The 22756-nt window shown below is 46.3% G+C and overlaps 1 protein-coding gene across 3 annotated transcripts in view; it reads left to right on the forward strand.

The window, feature by feature from the left end:
• Nucleotides 1-22756, forward strand: part of LOC119443030 (regulation of nuclear pre-mRNA domain-containing protein 2-like) — a 60974-nt gene that overhangs the window by 16167 nt on the left and 22051 nt on the right. For 2 of the 3 annotated variants that reach the window (XM_049662550.1, XM_049662551.1), the window contains exons 2-3: nucleotides 19989-20219; nucleotides 21157-21219. In XM_049662550.1, coding sequence (XP_049518507.1) covers nucleotides 19989-20219; nucleotides 21157-21219 — 294 coding nt within the window. Of the gene's footprint in view, nucleotides 1-19988; nucleotides 20220-21156; nucleotides 21220-22756 lie in introns of those variants that run through there. The other variant, XM_049662552.1, reaches the window with a different exon arrangement.

A 22756-nucleotide genomic window follows, 5' to 3' on the forward strand; every position in this document is an offset into this window, starting at 1 on the left:
GCAGAGCGTTGTGGCCACCTCCACTCCACTCCGCCTTAACCTTCGCAGTGCAAGCCATTGACGAAGGAACTCCCGGGAGCACAGCGAGGCCCTGTTTAATCCGCCTTTTTCATTTTCCTGTGCTGCCCTCTGTTGCGCGCCGCTGGAAACGTTTTGGTAGGGTGCTGGGGCTTTCGCCGGTTGATTTGTGAACCTGCGCCCGTGTTAAGTGCTCATCGGTTGTGCGTTTCGTGGATCGCAAATAATTATAATGGCTTCTAGGGGGCAGCATGTCGTTCCTGGAAGCCATGTAGCACTCACCAACTATATATATGTAGGGTGAGCAGGCCTGAGTGAGCTGTTTTGTTTACAGTGCGGCCGATAAAGGCACGCTGAGTTCCCTCTGCCGTAGCGGCTGCTTTGGAGTTTGTTGGCGCTAACTCCTACACTTGCACCTCACTTTTTTGTAATTCTTTTTACACATTCTTTAGACGTTTCGCATAAATAAGATGTTTTCGAGTGCGCAGCCTTCTGCGTCGGATTTAGCAAAGCGATGCACTTGTTTAGATCGGCATCTACAGCCACAGATCGTTGTTAGCGTCAAAAAATGGAGGTAAGGTGCATATATGAAAAAGGCGCTGATATGAAACAATGTCGAAACGTAGAATAAAACACATATCTGCTCATATGAGCCGCGTTGTTCCATCGTGAGACGAGTCAGTATGAGCGGCTGAGCCACTTAAACAATGGCGGCTGTGATCCAGTTACAATTATTGGGCTGTTAATTTATTACTGATTCTCGCTTTTCTTTAACTTCGCGATAGTTTGCGCGTGTCATAAAGCACTATTACAGTAAACCGTGCTCGCATAAGCGCTTATTTAAAGGCCGTGTTGTTCTGCAAAAACGCGGATGCCATCGCTGACACCGTTGGTATATAACTGAGCGAAGCGGCTGTTAATGCTGCTGTACCGAATGCACCGTCTCTTGTTTCGGGTTTGACGCAGAGATAAAGAGTACATCTCAGGAATTAAGAAATGTGTCAGCATGACAACACGTAAAGACCCGCCCATCTACGTTGCGAATGCGACCGGCAGCTATATACGGGAACGGTGACGTACAGGTGTTGGCACAGGCGTTGGGCACAGCGCTGTGTCCCCGCTTGCAGCTTATTGTGTACGCGGCGATCGAAGCGAAGAGTTGTTTATTTCAAATCGCTAAGGCCATAACAGAACTATAAAAGCAGTTTCCGTCGTGCTAACTTGCTTACTTTTCACTTCAGGTCCGCCGGCATGCGGGTGCACGAACTCGACGGCGCCAGGCCTAACCTTCGCTGAACAGGATCAACATTGGCTCAAACTTATGTGCACGGATTAAGAGGGTCGAATCTTGTACATTTCAACTTCGTAGGCATGTCTGGACTGACTTTGAGCGCGATTATTTATATATACTAACGAAGCCGTTGCGGCTATCGCGTTAGCGGTTCGACGGCCGATCGCGCGCGCGGTTCGGTCGAACGATGGTCGGCACGCTGATTTTATCGGTGCCGTCGACAAGAAAGCCCGTCGCAGTACGACAACTCGCGCTCGTCGGTTACGTCTTGTAGGCCTGGTATGATAAAATGGTCTCAGCGACACAGTGCTGAATGGTCGGCCAATCGTAGGCGTGCGCGTCTTGTCGGTCTCGTATCGACCGAGTGTTACCGCGCCTTGAACGAGTACGTGAAGTCGGGCACACGCTGCCACTACTAGCAAGCGAGGACCGACGCTGCAAGAAGTCTTCGTCAGCAACGTGTTTTTAAGTGTCTCCAAGTGTGACGCAGGGGTTTATCGATAAATTTACTATTACAGCCATCAATGCAAGGCGGCAACTACGTCACGTTCCCTGTGCAGTATGGACGAAGCTCTCACCGCTTTCTGTTAAAAGTGGAGTTGCAGTCTTACGCTACGCATGTTTTCGGTACCGCACCGACGTCGAGCTACCAGTGAAGTTTCAACGAGGTACACAAAACGAGTTTGCACTTGCAGTAGCGCGCGTGCGAGCGCATTTTTTTTCTTTTTTTTTTTTTCGGGGGACGTTTCACCCAGACGGGGCCGCACGGCCGCGCGCGCGACCCTTCCAAAACGTTTCGCGACTAATCCGCCAGGGCAGGGCGCATGCGCCGTAGCGCCGTGAAAAAGGCGGATTGCTAATAACTCCGCTTCTGCTGAGCGCATTAAAGCACGAGTACTTCTTTCGGCAAAGTATTTCTGAAGTAGCCTATTTTCACTTCAGATGTCTTTATCCACTTCGATAAAAAGTGGTTCAGGGCCCCTTTAAATGAATATGCAGATGCACTCGCAGTAGCATCCCGTGATGGTCCTGTAATCCCCATTTTACATACGTCAGCTTTCACCACTGCGGTGCGATTCAGAAATTATAGTACTACAAATAACTTCGTTATATCATCGTTGTCAACATCGAATTTCCTTCATCTCAGTTTTCCTTGGAACAACAAATTGTGGTCCACTAGGAAAATTGAAGTAATGATTACGAGACTCCGGTGCCGAGTCCCCCCATTGAACTTTTACCACAGGTCGGGTCTGGCTATATCACCTTCGTGTCCTTTATGCAATTAGAGTGAATCTCTGCAACATTTATTTTTGAGATGTCGCCAGTTCATTATTTAAAGGGAAAGATTTTTAGAAGAACCCTTCCGAAACCTTGGCTTGAATCTGACTCTTCCGGTAAATCTTCAGGGATACCGTACTGGGTTACAGCCACATGAACGTTTGTGAAGCCCTCGGCAAATTTCTTAACGAGACAAAAAGAATTGCATGCTGAAATTGTTCGTTTTACTTCATATGCTCGAATAATTTTTACTGTAATAGATATTTGATAATACATATCTGTAACAGTAGGTATTTTAATTAATATTTACAAGATACTTATCTAATTTCACCTTCCTTTAAAAATAAAAGGGGAAAAGAAAATTTATAACAGTTTTTTTTTTTTTTTTTCACCGCCCGATTCATGGCCGATCACAGTATTCTAGTACACTGTACTGATCACCCAGAGTAGGTTGCGCCATTTCGCTAAGGAACAAGTCCAAGATTGCTGTAGGAGCGAGGGAGCGCCGAGAAGGATGGCGGCTTTGTGCGGCGGCCTCTTGTGCGCTCAGGTACCCTATTCTAGTACACTGTAGCTCAGGGAAGGGAGGGGGTAGGAGGCAATGTCGCGGCGGTGCGGGTACAAAGGCTACGCTCGTCGAGCCCTGGTGGCTTCTCCCGCGCCGACTTCGCGTAGAAGAGTGTTGGTCGAAGCGGGAGGCATCCCGAAGGGCTCGCCGCTGCCGCCGCTCTTCGTCGCGCCAGTGGTGTCACAGCGAGTGTTAGCGGTCATCGAGTGAGATCTGCTCATGTTTGTCCGTGCCGGCGTGGCACCATGCAACGTAGTTAGTGAGCGAATGTTCACTGAAATTTATACGACCGATGAAACTACGAGCGTTGCTTCGTGTTGTCTAAGACTTTGCTATCGCAATCAGTGCTTCGCTTTTCGTGCGAGACTGTGACGTTTTTGTTGATTCGACTCAATTTATTTTATTCCCGAGTTTAATTCGTGACAAGGCGCTTCTGGAGACGGCCTTACTTACTTTTATACTACCCAGCGCCGCCAACACTAATAATAGTTTTGCATAGTAAAACAGACTTGCAGTTCGTCTGATACTCGTCCTCAACACGTCGCTTTTCACGAAAGCATCGTTGCACGTACGGGGGGTGTTTTCAGCGATCCACTTGACATGCTAGAGTGGAGGGTCTTTGCATCCAGGATTAGCTTATTGCGCTCTGTTGCTGCTGTCTCTGCGTGGATTACTAGCGCTGAAAATCCCTTTCCGAAAGCATTGCCAGCGGCCGATCAAAAATACAAACACGACAAAGACGAAATCGATTTGAATGCGCACTGGACACGTAGGTTTGGGACATTGACCATTCCTGGCAAGGGCACACGGCGCGGGTAACGCATACTGCGTCAATATATTAAGGTGTGCGGGATCCGAGAGAAAAAAAAAAAAAAAGACTGCATAATTCCGCAACCTGAACACGCATTGCGTTCTGGCTGATCATATTTAAAGAAATTGCATATACTGCAATGCCGCCACTTGGGTTAGATTGATCAGCTGAGGCGGACATCACGTGTCTTGAAAAAGCCGGACATCCACTTAGCTGAGAAACCTTTTTGATGTTTTATGGCACGTGTGTAGCAAATACTCTTTGCACGAGGCACGCCCACCTGGTATAGGAGTCTCGGGAGTATCCGTTGCGGAAATTGTGGGGGAATGCATTGGCCTTCCAGTTTTTTTTTTTTTTCTTTTCTTTTTTTTTTTTTTTTTTTTCCTGAGAATCCTCACTTGCGCACTGCACGACAAAAGTTTGCGGAACTGGAGTGTGCCCGTTTTGAAGATCAACATCGAGAACGGTGCTGGTCTCAGGATTATCTCTAAATAATAGACCCGCCTCGAGGACTAGCTGACCTAGTCTAATTCCGCAACTTTGAGTAAGCGACTTATAGTAATTGACTAAATGTTTACTAGTGTAATTTGCTAATTAGCGACGTTGGAACTTATGTTTTGCTGTGGACGTAATAACCGCGTTTGCAAGTAGTTCGGGCGAAGTAGCGGAATTACGTCAGCCATACCACGGGAAAGCTTTAGAAAAAAATTGAAAGTTTGTACATTATATATATTCAAAATAGTGCAGTTGAGATAATAGAGTTGTGGCGATATACACTGTCGCCACCACTGCTGCATAGTTCTAACTCCGGCGAGGCACACCTTCCATGCCTGCGCACCGCACCGACCTCGATAGCAGCGACCGATAAATAACTTCCGGGCTTCTGCTCGCCGTATATGCATGTATTGTTGCGGGTCGGAGATTTATCCCGCCGCTGCTACCAGTTTGTTGCGGGTCGGAGATTTGCATTTATCCCGCCGCTGCTGCCAGGTGTGGAGACTCGGGTAGCGTATAGGCCGGTGATCCTTCAGCCAAAGGGATGAGTACGTCCGGGAGTAAGAGCGAGAGAAAAAAAGGTTTATTCTACATATTTACAGTGGCTCCAAAATGGAAGCCCACTCCATGGGAGAGCACTTTAAAAGTCTCAGGACACACCAATGCACGCAAGGTGTCTCCTTATAAAACATCGGTCTTCCCTAGTTTACCCGACTAGGGAATCAGATGACCTTGATGCGGCCAATCAGACGGGCCGTCTTGTTCGCTGAACTCCGCCTCTAATGTTGTACCTTCGAAGCAAGGACGAGGAAATCCGGAAACAGGGGGTTGACACTTCTTCCACAAAAGTCGGTGACTTGTTTCTTGCCCTCCGACGGTCATCTTGCCAGGGTCGGGAGAATGGCGTTCGCACTAATCCCCGCGTCTAACAAGGGGTGGCATCGTGGGAAGCACCCAAAGAGTGGGCACTGCCGAGTTGAGGCCCTTGTTTGCCCGTCTCGTCGGTGTCTGGCACTGTCGCCGTCTGGGCGACGCTCATGAAAGGGCCTGCCTCGATGGGAAACAATCAAAGAATGCGCCCGGCCGATTCGGGACGCAACAGTATACCCCAGGCGGGACCTCTGGACCAGACTTGACGCGTGGTTCGCGGATCGGTGAGCCGTAGCTGCAGCTTTCCTTAGACAATGTTGTAATGCGTTTAGCGCTTGCTATTTAACAAATGAATAAACCGGTATGTGTTGGGACCCGTCATTCGTAATCCCACAGAGTAAATGTTATTTTTCGGCAAGAAATCGTTCGCAGCCGTGAATACTGCGATTATCATCACCCACGCTTGTTAACTATTATTTAGGGGTCTGCGAATAATATAAATTTCTAATAGCCCTTGCTGTTCGGTTTATATTCGATTCGAGATTTTACTGTTCAATATTGTCGAATAGCAACGTTCTGATCTCGTGGAATCGGATGGAGGCAAGACTGTCACGAATAACTCCGCTGCAGACAAGCCACGGATCTTTCGCAGAGGCACCAGATCCTGAGCAGCTAACCCGTTTTAAGGCGAAAGCCGTAGGTGGCTATGTTGGCGGTGACTTTGCAGTGACCTTGGCGAAACCGCCGTGACGAAAAAGGGCCGACGCCGCAAAGAGTATGAACTCCTCTAAAAATACTCGGATTGCCGTCTGATTTCTCAGGGAGGTTCCTGTAAACAAAGTAAATCAGTGGCTTTGAAAAGAAAATTTGGTAAATGTCGGTCTGGGTGGGAATCAAACCTGGGCCTCCGCGGTGCGAGACGAGCACGCTTCCCTAAAGCTACGGCGGCTCCATGGTTGTGGTTTACCAAAGGTGTGCCTAGTGCGTGCCATCACGTGGACGCAGAGATGCGTTCGTGCCACTGCTTGCGCGTTCGTCGTCTTCTTCCTCAGCTGGCTGGCTTTCGCCTTCATGTTTTACAAACGTGTAACACTTGCTTACTTTTTTAGGCAACCCGTATGCAAATTTCTCATCTTGATTTAGGCCACGGATTAAAAAAAAACGCTGGCTCTCCTGTAACCGAGAGTAGATGTAAGCATGAAATGGCTACCGGCAAAGCATATTGGTGCCTCGACGCAGGCCTGAAAGCTTAGCGAGCTGAAATGAGCCTGTTTTGAACTGAACCTCTTTGCAAGTCCCGTCTCGGCCAAACAACCATCTCTCGAAAAAGGCGGCGCAAAACCGGGGCCGCGGAACTCACGGACAGCTGGCGTTGAAAAGAGCACAGGCAACCCTGTCTCAGTGCCGAAAGATGACAATCAAGTGTATGGTGCACTGTATCTGCCTTTTGAACTTCGCTATATTGCAAATGACAAACTTCGCGTACAATAAGCTGCAGCTTGAGTGATATTGTAAACAAGCCTTACGAAGAAATCGGAAGCAAATTTTTAAATGCGAAGCATTTCTTGGCGAACATTTGCTACTTTGACAGTATCTATCTATCTAGCCGCCTACGTCTTTGTGCTATCATGGTCGTTTCGTTAACTCAGTATGTACCAAAATTGGCATACTATGACAAGAGTGTATGATGAACATAAATGATATGTCGTGACATAAATGTCATGATATGCGTGTCATGTAGGTCATGACAATGACCCAGCGAGAAAGATTAACACACAAAAGCCACTGAAATGGGTTCTGACGTGGGTACTGAGTGAACGAAACACTAAAGGATGCTGGTAGAAGTCATAGTCATGACCATGACGGAGTAAAAATGACAATGACTCAGCCAGAAAAGGTTTGCACTCAAAAACCACTGGATTGGGTTCGGACGTTGGCACTAAGTGAAGGAAACATTAAAGGATGATGGTAGAAGTCATACTCATGACCATAACTCAGCAAAAATGAGAGTGACTCAGCGAAAAAAGATTAGCACTCAAAGCTAATGGAATGGGTTCGGATGTGGTACTAAGTGAAGGAAAAGGCTACAGGTTGATGGCCGGCGCCATAGTCATGAGCATGACTAAGGCATTCGCCTTAAAGTTTTATCTTAGGTGTCCCTAAAGGGACTCCTGATTACTCATGACATGCGTGTCATGTAGGTCATGAAAGAGCTGCCTACGTCTTGGTGCTCTCATGGTCGTTTCGTTAACTTGGTAGGCTCCCCGCACACTGCTTCGCATAACATCGATTCCGACAGGGCGTGGGATCTGCCGGCTTTTTCTTTCTTTTTTCTTTTTTTTTTTTTTTTTTTTGTAACTTGTTTGGGCAGTAACTAGCGTATGTAATGCGGTGCTGTAAAGGGGGGTTGGGGGCCAGAGACCGCATTTTCTTAAGTTCTGATTGGTTGCCCGGATAATATCGTTTTTCTCTCTCGACGATGCCCGGATGTTCTCGCAGGTTCTCGTTTCGTTCTCGCGGCCATTCTCGTCTTGAGGGTCGCCGACAACGGGAGCTAAACGACTCGCCTGATAAGGCGTTCGACGAAGTGTGCAGCGCGAGCGTGATTTCGTGACGAGGATCATAGGTGGCGCTGGATTTAATTGCCCTCATCTGGAGCGGTGTCGGCGGTGGCCAGCGGCAGCTTGTCTCGTGGTGAGGATAAGTCGGTTGTACTCGATCAACAGCTTGCAGATGAAACTGTGCGCGCGCCTGCCGCTGTGATACTCCCGGCGCTCTATGCGCTTAAAACCCCTCTATCTTTTGAAAAATAGAGGAGCCTTATATGGGGGGGGGGGGGCGCTTGTTCGCTGCCGCATCGCACATATGTCATCCGCCGCCATTAGAGCGCGCAGAACTACGAAAAACTCAGCAGAACACGTTGCCGGAAAACAATCTTGATCGCCTTTCCTTACAGCTCCTTCGTGAACGTAAGAAAGGCTCTACGATTACGCACTAGAATTTTACTAGTAAATGGTGCAAGGTTACTGGCAGTTTGTTCATCAGCTGCGATTGAAATTGGTTCTAGAAATTGAAAAACACGAAGCCTGTTTTCTCACAAAGGAGAATACCACCATCTTACTCTACTACCATCTGTCTTACTCCGTGCACGGAACTAAATACTTACCTAAAATCCAGAAAGAGAAGTTTTATTGCGCATTTGATGTCATGAGTCGCTATAACGCATCGTGTATGACTGTTTTCTTGTGACGGCAGCGTCGGTTCACCTCCAAAGGAGCATCCAAGCACTTCATTTTGATTTCAATGTATCGGCTTGCCACTGTCCGGTACCTTTTACGGCTAATGCTACTTCTCTACTCATATGGCAGGCTTTTTAAATGCGTAAGCATTTCTATGCCTACCCAACGAGAAAACTGTCCCGCACGTAAGACGAATTGCTATAAATAAATGAATGTAAAAACAATAATTTCGAAAGGAAAAAACGATGGTGGTGGTGAGTGGTGGTGACCCCACGCTCAGAAGCCGAGTGTCTTACCCACTGGGCTGAACACCCACGCTTGCAGAAGCTGAATATACCTGACTCATATGAATAAGTTGTACCGACGGTAGATAACAAATGTCAAAGGTGCTAGAGCAGTTTCTATAAAGGCTTTGCTAAAAGATTTGGTGATGGTGGAATAAAAGCCATCTCTAGAACCACATATGGAGCCGACTTGGAGCATTGTGGACATCAGGAAAATTCCGATTTTGCGAAAATGTAATGCCAAACACGCCACACCCCCTTGCGTTTCGGTGATCGCGGAATGCGCCTTTCGACGCGGCGTTCCTTCACCTGCCGAAATTCCACCGATCTCTGAGGACTCACGCGCTTCACGTCGCGCACGGAGGTCATCGTCATCAGCCTATATTTGTCCACTGCAGGGCGAAGGCCTCTCCCTGCGAACTCCCATTACCTCTGTCTTGCGCTAGCTGATTCCAACTTGGGCCTGCAGATTTCCTAGCTTCATCACCCCACCTAGTTTTCTGCTGTCAACGGCTGCACTTCTCTTGGCACCCATTCTGTAACTCTAATGGTCCACCGGTTATCTACCCTACGCATTATATGGCCTGCCCAGCTTCATTTCTTTCTCTTAATGTCAGCTATCCCCATTTTCTCTCTTATCCACACCGCTCTCTTCCTTTCTCTTAAACGTTAGGCCTAACATTTTTCGTTCCATCACTCTTTGTGCGGTCCTTAACTTGTTCTAGAGCTTCTTTGTTAACCGCCAAATTTCTTCCCCAAACGTTAGCACCACATATAACACCACAACACAGATATATAAGCAATCAATGAGTTGATAAGGAGTTATAAGAGGTTTTACCAGTCTCATCACGGTTGATAATGGTTAGACGCGGATGGATAAGGGGCTAAAGAACGATAGAGGTTTATACTGGTAGGAACAATTCTGATATGGTCAATAAGCACTGATTAGGGTCGCATCATGTCCGATAAAGTTGATAAGGACACACAAAGGTTGATAAGGATCGGATTAATTGCGATAAGGTTGATACCGACTGATAATGGTTGATGAAGGTTGGAACTAATCCGATAAAGTTGATAACAACCCATAATGATTGGTAAGGGTTTATGCCGGTCGGATAAAGTTTCATAACATCAATAGTGACACCGGGCTGCGTGGAGATGAGCAAGTGCCGCAATGCTTACGCATACTTAGACAACTCCCAGAAGAGTTTCTGCGTGAATTTTAACTTTTCACTCCCCTGCACGGCCCCTGCTATCATTTCTTTCTTAATTGTTCGCATTTCGTCCGTTTGTCGATAGCATCCGTGGTCGCGTATTTTCCAGTCTTTTCCGCCGCGATAACATCGCGTTTGACGGGGCGACACCGCGGCAGCAAAGCTCGGTGTGCCTGGCTCATTTTAACGCGATAGCGTTAAGGGCCCCGTGTCGCAGAAAATGCGGCGTTGGCGTCGGCGTGGATGTCGGCGTCCGTGGCGGCGAAAATCATCCCCAACCACCCCGACCGTGCTGGCCTTGCGTGTGGCGCAAGGTGTTAGTGAAGGAGAAAATCATCCCGAACCACCCCGACTGCGCAGGCCCTCCGCACGGCGCAAGGTTAGTTAGTGAACAAAAATTGAATTTATCACAGTGAAATCCGTCAGAAAAATGGTAAAGTACGACTTAACCACAACCTACAGACATGGTGGCGTCGGATTGTAATTTGAATGTACGAGAAAACATAATTTTGTTACGAGGAAACTCAAACACAAACGTCTTTTGCAGCATTTCTACCATACCAACAGCGACGCGCTCGGATAGGTTAGTTGCGAAATTCATATCCAGATGGCGCTCGCATCCTCGGCAGGTCAAATTGGGACTTCGCATGGCTAATGCGTTTTGGACACTCGCGCGCGTCGGGGCAATGGCAAGCAATTAATAAAATAAAAAAAGTGATAGGGCCTTCACATTTTAATATAAGACGACTTGTATTGCCCCTGGAAAAACGTCCTCCCAGCAATGTATTTCTGTTTAAAAGTGAAGCCGACGATAAGGGGATAGTTGTAAGCTTGGTCTTTGTAAGCTGGCTTGCCCGCGTTCTGTGTTGCAGTGAAGCCTACTGAAAGAAAAATGTGATGCGAACGGGGCCCGATAACGCTATCCCGTTCCACTCTTAAAGGTGAAGCTTAAAGGGATACGGACACAAAATCTGAAAATTTTACGAAAATGCTGAAAATGAATCCTCAGTGTGTGATTACACCGAAAAGAAGTAGACACTTAGCTAATTTTTGAGCCCGATGGCTTTATTTTTGGCGTTTTTGTGAATGCGCGCCTCGCCGCCCGACCCGCGGGAGTTGGAAGGCGTGGCGTCACGACACCCTCGTTGGATAGCCAGATGGCCGGCCGCGGTCATTCGAAGCGCGCCGACGCCGCCATCGCGAGCATGGATTCGAGTTCTGGTACCTCTACCAGCGATGAGTACACGTCTGAAGACGAGGACCATTCCAACTTGGCAAGAGATATTACCGCTTAACAGTTACGAGCCTTCCGCGCGGAAGTCAAGCGACGAAGAAGAGCAGGCGGCCGTGGAAGTGCCGGTCAGGTTTTCGCGAACCGTAGCGCGAAGATTTCGCTCTGCTCCAGACACTTGTGCAAGAATTATTTGTCATTTCCTCTGTAAACTTGCTTTGTCAAGAGCGCATGCAGCCAAAGCAGCTGCGGGGTACTTCAGCACTGCGTGGATGACTGAATAATAGTTTATGCCGTCGGCGTGAGCAACTGCTGTGAGGTATCAGTACCTCCGGGACTCTCACGTCTACTTCGCCAGCCGCCCGACTCAAGGCAGCACCTGTCTGGCGTTCTACCCAGTTTTCCCCGCTTTTAACCTGTGGAGAAGCAGAGCTGTGTGTGTGTCTGCCCTGCTGCCATGTAGGACTGATCTCGTGAGTCGCGCTTGCACTCACTAGCCTTGTATTATTTTACTATGCTTTGCGAACATTTTAAAGATATTACTGCCTTTGTGCCCAGCCTCGGGCATCACGTCCCAGCTTCGTCCTCACCTTTGCTCAAGAAGGCTGCAAGTGAATGAAAACAGTACCGACATCTTTTCGCCTACTCTTTTGAAACGCGCCACTGATCATTTCTGCCTTGTGTTTTCGTGAGAAGACCGATGGCACAGCGTCAGGCTTTAGGCGTTGCCTTTTGAGCGGCATGCCGAGGCTTTTCAGCACAGCCGGGCTGGTCACATAATCATCGTCGACAAAGTGGTCCGCACAAATGAAGTCATTTTTTAGAGGTCTCCAGGCTGGGCGTGATGGCTGACAGGCAGGTATCCAAAGTTTACGCACCTTCTCGTCTCTGGGAAACGTGTGCGACGGCGTGTCACAACCGACGATGCGGTTATAGCAGCAATGTCTGTGCATTTCCTTCCATTGCGACCAACGCGTCAATACCAAGCGATGACCGCGAGAAGGCGCATGTAAGACGCACCACCTGTGTGGAGCGCTGACAGGGATAATGTTTCAGACGGACCACGTGCGAAGATCGCCAAAAGGGGTTAAACAAACGCAGCTAGAGACCGACACCTCCGGAAACACTGCGACGACTGTGGGCGACCTTGGCCGCGCGCGCGCGGGTGGGTGTTATGACGTCAAATTTCAGCTTCTGCCGGCGGCCACTTGGAGGCAAGGTGCAACAGAAAACCCCAAAAAGAAAAGATGTTTCTCGTTCTTTTTTTCATAGCAGCTTGTTGTATTCGTCATTTTCAACAGTTCAACTTGTCCGATGCAAAAAACCACCTGCCAACTTTTGTGTCCATATCCCTTAAAGCGTCCTCCATTTTTTTGTTGCTGCTTATGAGGCTTTTGACGTGAGAAATTTGTGACTTAACCGCAAGGCGGCGTGATATTTTACTACCCACACCCAGGGAAAAGTGAAAAGGAAAAGCGTGCCTCGAAAATTAAAGGAAAAGAGAGAGTGCAAGCGGAGGCAGAGAGCACGGCAGAACGTTTGACGCATTTTATCACATATGCACTTCTTGCCCGCAGCAAATTTATTGCAAGATAGGCGAGCTGGCGCTCCTGTCTATCTTACTCCGGGATTTAGGCAAAGCAGTTCAGTATATAACACGTGTCACCATGCTTGCGTCCCTTTAAAACTGTGTGTGTGCTGCAGTAACACACTTTTCTCCTTCGATGCACACACACACTGCGTGCCTCTGGTGGCGAGCTGTTTCTTTGTTTTATTACTTGCACTGTCATGGTGCGGCACACAACTGAAAGCAGTTGCTTTTCATTGAGACGCTCCTTAGTCGACCGGACGTCCGGAGAATGGCGCTCCATGCATGTATCAAATAATGTAACAAGTCTCTTCTAACAACGGACTCCACACAAACTTCAATTTCACTTCATTTGTTTAGGAATCAGAAATTTTTTTAAAGCGAAAGCTTTACTAACCTAGTCGAGCCGAGTTTTGCCGTCGCAAGCAATTTGACCTTCATTTGACCGCAGCTGCGCCGTAGCCTTGGCAACACATCACGTGGTTCGCCGCGCCTCACTCCGCCGCCACCAGCCTGGCGTATTCGCTCTGCGCAGCTGGCTTGCCACCTGACCACCTGACTCGCCACGCGCCTGGCTAAGAGGTGCGCCGCGCTCGCCTAGTCAGTGCTAGCTTGACCATGGATGCAAGCGACGCCGGGCCGTCTTTTCTGAGCGTTGCGTGGGAGCGGGAGGCTTTGAGCCGTCATCAGCAAGTGGCGTCTGACCCCCCCCCGCGGATATTGCCCGGCGAGCTGATTCACTGGAGCGCGCGAAGCTAGCGTCAGAGACTGAAGAAGAGAACGGCTTGCAAAACGCTTGGATTTGTTGGCTTGTAATTTATACCTGGCTTATCAATGAGCGTATATCTAAGTACAATAATTACACCTAAATCAAATGTTAACCAAGTGAAACCAAGACTTAACCAGGCTAAACCATGCTTGGGCGCGAACTTTGAACTTGCATTGTTACGAGCGGCCGGAAGTGTGTGCTGCCGACGCGCGTCAAAACAAAGCCTACGAAACTTCTGTAGCAGCTTTAGTGAAGCAGACGCGCTCCTGTGTTTTTCCGTGGCACGTTGAAGACGACAACGAAGACCCGCGCCGTGATTGCTTGAGTGTATCTATTGCTGGCCGACACTCACACTCACAGACACAAAACACAACTTTCAACCTTACACACCATGCTCCAAAGTCAGCCTTTCTCGCGAACAAAATGTGCTGCGAGATAGACACCGGTGGAAAAATCTTATCTCACTTTTCAGAGACCGAGAGCAGCAACGAAAGCTTCAGGAGCGCGGTTGCTATGGCAACGTTGACGTTTGGGGTACCCGTCCCAGTGCTCCTTTGCGAAAAACAGCACGTGACTTCCGCCACACCTTCTCCAATACGTCTGTGCTGGCCAGGGGCCTCTCCTGGGTTTCCTTCCTCCATGTACGCTAAGCTAAGCCACAGCCATTTTTTTTTTTCCCGACATTCCTTTAGAATTGTGAAGTATTCTTTCAGGGTGCTTTTGTCGTTTATCTGGCAGAAGAGAGTTGATTAATAAGGGAGGGGGGGAAGCAAGGACCAAAGTGTCTCTTCTTGGATTTCGCCCGCAACACCGCGGCACCGCTGCGTCAGTTACGTCAAGAATTTCAAGCTTGTCATGTTTGTGGTATTTCCTTGCAGCAAAAGTTATCAAAACTCGCTACATTGAGCCTTCGGTTCCTTTAGATTGCAATGCAATTCTTGTTTATCGACAAAACTTTAATTACTCCGGAGCAGACGTCAAAATTCATGACGTCACAGGTAGTCGCAGTTAAGTCTTCGTTTCTTTTTTTTTTTTTTTTTTCGTCTTTCGTCTTTTTTGGCTTACTGACCATACGCTTGCGGCAAGATTGATGTTGTTGCTTTTCCTAAAGTGTCATCAATATACCTTGTCAAATGTCATGTGATGGCACTTTAAAAACTGGTCTTTGAAAATAATATGCACGGGGGTAGTTAGCGCTGGTTCTGTGTGTGTATTTCTTCTGTCTTCGTCCTGTCGCGCTGTTTATGTGCTATAATTTACGAACCTGCCCTGTAAACCAATTTACACCCTTAAGGGTGCAAACCAGTTTACAGTGTGGATTAACTTGTATTCGTTATCTAGCACGCTTTTAAAGCATCAATGGAATTGGAGCGCACAAGTTAGAATTATGGAAGCTGGTGATTTCGAAGGCCCATCGACATGAATGAACCAATAAATAAATGATTGAATGAATCAATTAATTCCACTCGTTACGTGCACATTACCTAAGAGGGCGTCAGATAAGAACTGAAGAAGAATTTGACCACCCGACTCCGTGGTCAAAATTAATCCGGAGTCCCCCACTACCGACGTGCCTCATAATCAGAAGTAGTTTTGGCACGTAAAACCCCAGAATTTAACCGCGGCAAGTGCTTTAACTACATTAACGGACTGGCAACTGATTTCGTGGACTCAGCGGCGCCACACCCTCCCTCTTTTCACATATGTTTTCACCAAGGCCAGATTGCGCGCTTTCATTGGATTATACCATACACTGGCTGTTTGTCCTGCAGTCTAGGCCGATGCATTTTCCAGTTGATTGCGCTGTCAATTAATTGTACAAATGAACCTTGAATATGCAATCAAAGCAAGTGAGATGGGCTCAGCTGTGACAACGGCAGGCGACACATGGTACGATTCTGCGTATATGTTTCGACACCAGCATCTTTGCTACTTGTCGCGCGTTGTATACGGCGTCCGCGTTGTACTGCATGCGTATAGTGAGTGAAAGGGGGCTGAAAGCGTGTTCTGCGTTTCTTGCATTTCACCACGGCTGACGTTGCTGATGTCCCCGAGAAAACCGCCAGCGCCAGGAAAATGTTATCAGCATCGATGAAATGCCACGTACTACATGTACTACGCATTCGTCCCCTCGCGTCATTCATTTACCACTCGGAGACAAACTGCCCGATACGGGAGCAGCCACGCGATTCTGCATGTTAAAAAAGTCATAGGTTATCTTTCCATGCGAAGCGGAATAAGCCAGTCGCCTGCAGTGGCGAATCGCAGGTTGGCCGACATGCCAAACGTGCGAAATGGAACTCTGACGGAATTCACTTGCTGAACGGCGAAGTTAGGTTAAAGGATGAAGCAAACCGTGGACGTGCTGTCAAGGAGACTGTTGTCGGTCCGCAAGCAAGGTCGTCTCGGTTTTGTGCTAGAAATGCTTCTCAACTTGTGCATCGCGAAGAAGGAACTGCAATGTATAGCCACTAAATTTCGACACAAGTAAGCGAAAAAATAAGTTATAATAGAGTGCAAAAAAAGAAACAAGCCCAGCCTGGGCAGCAGATAATGCTGTGCGCGTGACCTTTTGCTGTCGCCTTGAAACGCCGTTAGCGTTTACAAAGTGTGCGTCGTGACATTTATGTTTAGAAAATTAAACAAATGAACTCACCATTACACTATATGGATTGGATTGCGCAGCAAAGTCCATTACTTGAATGCTATATAGACGGGCCGACAGTACCGCAACAGCAGCAAGCAGACTCGCAGCGTCCTACAATGGCGGTGTGATTCTTCCTATTGCAATGATTTATATGTTGTTAAGCAGATTGTGTGACTACATGCAGAGATCTTCTGTCGCCTTTAACATTGCTGGTTGTTGGTCGTTCACTGAATTATGTTGACAGTGTTTGGGACATTGACAAAGGTTGCACACAATCTATAGTCATTGAAATTCTGCACTTTTGCTGCCTCTGGCTCCTAAGAATTGGCATGATTGCTACCCAATGAGAAACTTCGCTACTCATCTCGTGTCCTTGCAGTAGCACATATCGAAGCTTGGTCAGATTGGGTCTTCTGCTCATGCTTTTGCTCCAGGCAAGCCGCACTCATTGAGGGAGGAAATACCAAGGTTGTTTTGTTTTTCTCTATGCATCTCTTCTTTCTTCTGTTTTTTTTTTTTTCCTTTTTTTTTTCTTTTCTTCAATGTCGGGCTCGGGGACACGTGCAAGAATCACTCAATCAAGTGTGGGGGACAGAAGAATCAGGAACTTCCTCATACGCGGTCTCGCTGCTCCATCAATCCTTCATATGTGGCTCCTTCATATGTGGCTTCCTCACTCAGCACTCCAGATATGCAACAACTCCAAGACCTCTTGAAGTGCACTCACCAGTTCATACTTCCTGCACTCCATGTCCAATCTCACCACTTCTACCAAAATGTTATGGGGTACCACCCCAACTTAAGCATAAATCTACAAACAGTCACCATATTCTGGGTTCTCACTTCATCCTCCTGTACCCCTACCTGTTCATACATGCATCTTTCTCTATAAGTTACTGTTTTCAATTGTATTTGTACCAATGTAAGCCACCAGTGCAGTGAATGTTAGTAATAGTGAAAGACTGCTTGAAGTTCTCCTAGCTGTACTTTTGCACATTCCTCACCCAAAGAGGTTGTACAGGCAGCTGAGGAGGGCACAGGAAAAGACACTTGTCAACAACTAGTCTTGTGACAACTGCGTGTTATGAGAAGTGAGGCTCAGAATGAGGACCTGCCAAGGCTGCATTTCTTGTTGAGGGATGATTTGCAGTTGGGGGGGTGAGACTGGATCAGCATGCACATATGTTCAAGCTTTATTTTGGGTGAGGTTAGCATCATTTTTCGGTCTTCTCGAATGAGTGAGCACGATCATAGAAAATTTTGTATGGGAGGCATGTGCCTTGAGCTTTTGATTCTTCTCTGGCTCATCAGTGCCAGTGCATTGCTACAGGGTGACACATCTGATTTTAAGGTGTACTTCTTGCGGTCAATTAATTACTCTGCTAGTTGTGTTAAACTGCATTGGGAAGATGAAGAGGCCACATTCTGCTACTGGTTAAACATACCCCAGTTACCCTATTTTACTTCCTTCCTTGACTTCTTGTGGTGGCTGCTGATGGTCATGTGCAATAAGTGAAGGCTCCGTTAAGATGAAGCTGCAATAACAGATTGCTTAGCATAGTTAATAATAATTTGTTTTATTGCATGTTTTTGAATGAAAGTGAGATAACAAAATAATAAAAAAGATGTTACTTTGCGAATTTTTTTTAAAGTAAAGAATCCTTAAGAGGAAGCTTTAGCTCGGGCCCAATTCTATGCCACCTATTCAAATACATGTAAAACGCAGAAGTGCTTTTCTGGGATAACAAACCATAGATCTATTTTAATGAAATTTGTTGCATTTCATAGAGAAAGAGAAATTCTAGTGACTGTAGGAAGCGGAATTTTTATTTAGGGGCTGAATGTTTTATAAAAATTTCCTAAAATTATTAAGCTTGAAAAAAATAAAAGCATGAAGTTTACAAATTAGTAGCTCTGCACCAAAGGAGATATCACAGTTCTTTAAACTACATCAGTTAGAGCATCTGAAGTGAACAAACTTGGTACTATATTAATTTACAGCTTACGTGGATTTCTTACAATGTTTACAAGAGTTGTGCAAAAGTCGTATTCACAGATTAATAATATATTTCACCTAACTTCATTCAAACTATCACACAGTGCCCCCCTCCCATTCAGTTTCTTTTTCGCATGCTATCCACCCCCAAACATTTAGCATACATTTCACGAGAACTGAAAAGCCACCATTGAATACAATATTTATTATCTGTTAAATACTCACTTATCACACATCTACATTGTAACGTGCTAGGTTGTTCTACAATGTGTAGTTTATCCTCAGACTATTTTTAAATGACTTGAACCATGCTCCAGGTATTATAATACAAGCTGGTGCAAAAAAAGACGATACCAATTGCTTATTTTTTTTGTACAGTATAATCCACAAGATGTTGATTGTCACGCGGTCATAAATGTGTAAGTTTCTTTTAAAAGATCTCCTTAGCACAAGCAAGAACACCCAAAAAGTGGGAACACCAAGGAATGGAAAACAATTTTCACAAAAATCATGTGTTGTACTTTTCAAGGCAGCGGGCATTAAAAACTCGGCATGCCAACAGACATTGGTAATCTGGGGCGCGATCTTGTACGCGTTCCAAAATGGAACGGAGGCGTTCCGTTCCATCGAGCCGCACACGATTGGTCAATTTGAACGTCGCGGTTGAAATTGGCCAATCGTGTGCGGCTCGATGGAACGGAACGCCTCCGTTCCATTTTGGAACGCGTACAAGATCGCGTCCCTGATTAAAGGTTCTATAGCGTTTACACATCCTGCCTTCCGCTATTTAAAGGCCTGCATTCTTTTGACCACTGCTGTACAATCAAAGCATAGCTGGTAGACAGTCAAATGCCCTGCTCAGCAAAAGGTAAAATCTGCCACGGAAGGTACTCATAGCATGTGGAACTAATGACTGGGCACTCAATTTGCACCCCCCCCCCCCCTCTCCTCCACCCCACTGCCCCCTGCTTGCTCCAAAAAGGCCAAAGGGATCAGGGAAGGGGGGAGGAGAGGCATGGTCCTTCCCCTCTGTGCACCGCATAGATGCAAGTGACTTCCCCCTCTCTCTCTTTTTTTCATTTCTGCGATACAAAGTGGCTAATGTGGGCTAAATACACAGTTGGGACTGACACAAGTAAATATGTGTGTTTCTTTCACTTTGTTCATAAACATGCTATGATAGAGGTTTCTAATATTTTTATGCACATTCTCAATTTGCAGTGCTGTGCATAATTTGGGGAGTTCAGTGAATTGTAGATGCACTTGTATACATGCTCACAGGCTTACTAATTTAAACGCTTATTTTCTTGTTCATATGTGTTTTTTTTTATTATTTTATGGTGCAATTGTACTGCATAGCCTTTATTTACTTAGCTTAGACATCTTGCAGAAATTGGTGTAATGCGGTTGGAAACACCTCACATAAGCGTGCTCGCACTTTTGTATTACCTTGCTAGCTTTGCAGTTTCTGTGTTTGTTGCCTTGATTTCTTTTGCTGGGCAACACCTGCAGTCACACTCGATATAGTGATGTGTAGTTGGATGTTCCGAGGACGTGTACTGTAAAGTGTAATTTTATAATTGAATTTAGTGCCCAATTTTGTATGGCACAAAGAAGTCTTATTCAATGTGCTTATGACTCAGAAAAGTATTGGTGTCATTTAAAGCTAACTACTGGATTTATGTGCAGCTAAACCTGTTCATCGGCTGACCATGCTGTACTTGGCCAACGACGTGCTTCAAAATGGCAAGCGGAAAGGAGTCCAGCAGTTTGTTGAATCTTTTGGTGATGTCCTTCCGGAGCAAACACCCCTGTTTCGGGACGAACGCATTGCCAAGCAGGTGGACAGGGTGTTCAGCATTTGGGCTGAGCGCTCTGTCTTTTCTTCAGACTTCATAAAAGGCCTCAAGGAAATGTTACGTAAGTTGAAGAGACCTTTACTTTTGAGAGCTGCAAGTATAAATGAGAGATAAGTAATAAAATAGCCAAAGTATGTCTGTGAAGGATGAATGAATCGAGGGCTTATTTCCAGTACTTAGTATGTACCACTTCGTGATGTTTCCCTTGAGCTGTTATGTTACTGCATATTAGTTGCAGCAGCTTTTCTGTCTAGCCTCACAAGGCTAACTGGCCCTTGTGCCATAAAAACCCAATTAATCAATCAACCAATCAATCAGTCTATCAAAGGCTTTTTAGCATTGGCGTATATTCAGTATCCAAGGTGGGTATCAGCTTCTTTCATTTAGCCTGTTTGCATGATACTCAGCTACATCCAGTGGGGGTATTCTGTAAATGTCCACCTAGTGGGCATGTCCATTTGGGCTGTAGTTCTGATTGGCTGGGCTGGGATATGCGTCAGAAAGAGACAGGCAGCCCCAGCCAGTCAGCACTTCAAGGCCAGTGTAATGTAAAACTATTTCTATCTGTTTTTATTCCAGATCCGCCATTACAAACTCCATGATAGGTCAGAATGGTTCGAGTCCAGCCAATATGGGCGGGCGCCACGCCTAAATGGACAGAGCCTGAGCCATTTTGACCTATCACAGAGGGCTAATGGGCAGTTTGAAATAAAAACATATTGGAATAGTTTTATGTTATGCCAACCCAGGAGCAGACGAAATGGCCATGTCCACTAGGTTAAGCACTGCAGAAATGAGCAGTTTGTCATGTCTGCGTACTGTACAATATAACTTCATATGAGAATGTCCCTTTTCCCAAAGAATTTTTGGCCATAGGCCAGTGGTGGACAGCATTGCATTGTGTTAGCTTGCAGTGAATATTTCCAGCAATTTCCTCTGGCGGTGGATAAGGCTGAGGCACCCATTATGCAATGATGGACATTTTTGCTTCTTTACAGATGAATCAAAGCACTCAGGCTCCCACCACCGCTCTGGTTCAAAACGCGAGTTATCTACTGATGGTGAGCACAGCTTTCAGCATGTCAGTGGAATAAAATTGTGTCGCTCTCACAATTTCATGCACTTGTCAAATACAAATTTTAATAATAATGGAACATCTGGTGTACACAGTGCAGAGACATTTAGGTTTTTTTGCAATGATGGTATGGTCTCAGCTAATGCAAGAGCCTTTTAAAATGTATGCCTGATTTTGTATTTCTCTCAAGACATTCTCAAGACTCCTTCGCTGTCAAGACTTTACAGGTATGAGTGTAAGCGAAAACTTCAACAAGGCTGAAGGAGTCCTGGCATGAACTTTATTGGTGCTGTTATTATTGTTGTTTTTTAAATGTCTGTCTACTAATTCAGTATCAATGCCACAAATGATGAAGAATCTGGTGTTTTTGGTGCAAGGGCCAAGTATGGCCAAAGAGCGCCCGGCCTCAAAGTCTGTTCAGTGCAAAACCATTACAAGTAATTGTTTCTGCCTTTATTTGCAATGCAATGTTTGGTGTCTGCTCTTACTGCCAGGAAATCCACTAATGTGGATCCGCTAATTGAGATTTTGCATTGTAGACCCGACATTCCTGCTGACACAGCTTGGGAGGCACTTGCATACGAGAGCCATGTTTGTGCATGCAGTTGTGCATGCAGCATGGTGCATGGTTTTTCATCTTCTACATGTCGGTGTGACCAGTGGTACAGAAACATGCAAAGCTTTAGGGTACCATGTGTTATATCCTTGTCAGATCATAGGCAAATTTAGTATATCACTTCGAGCAAGTGCTGTGTTGAATATTCGTGGCCTTTCTTTCTGAGGGCTATGTCTTGAAACTTACGGTACGTTCTACTGGTTCCTGTCATGCTCCAACTCGGTTTGCAGCGATGCAGAGCAATCTCAAGATTGGAGCCAGAGAAAGCCTCCTCTAGCCGAACGGGCTAACTGCTTCCAGAGCGATTGGAGTAATCACGTGATCAAGTTTCTGATAGATCTCGATCGCGCTCCCAGCTCGAACGTGAGAGCACCTCTGAACACTGTGCAGGGACCAGGCAAATGTAAACTGCATTGTGAGGGTGCCCTAGAGCACTCAAAAGCAACCAGTCAAATCTACCATAAGAAATGAGGTCCTGTCAAGCACCCAAGAGAAGCCTTTAGTCCCATTTACTATGGCAGTGTCTGCACCGGAATATTTTCTCAACATACGGGCCCGTAACCAGGGGAAGGGTTAGGGAGTCCTGACAACCCCTTAAATTATCGCCCCGGTGATAGACTGCTCAGCACAACTAACATATGTCATTATATTATTGTACATATTATGAAGTATATGTATTATATGCATATACTGTCATATGGTCAGTGATATGCTTGGTTCACACACGAAAATAAGTGAATAGAAATCTTTGAGAATGACCATCGTTGTCCCCATGAAACTGCTACCCAGAAAATACCATACCCAGTGCCATACCCAAAAAATAATTTCAGGGTATGGCACTGACAACATAATTGTTCTGTAGGTTGTACGCGACTTATCTTCATTCTACCTCGTTGTGCATTAATAC

This window comes from Dermacentor silvarum, chromosome 2 (assembly GCF_013339745.2).
Source record: "Dermacentor silvarum isolate Dsil-2018 chromosome 2, BIME_Dsil_1.4, whole genome shotgun sequence".
Lineage (NCBI taxonomy): Eukaryota > Metazoa > Arthropoda > Arachnida > Ixodida > Ixodidae > Dermacentor > Dermacentor silvarum.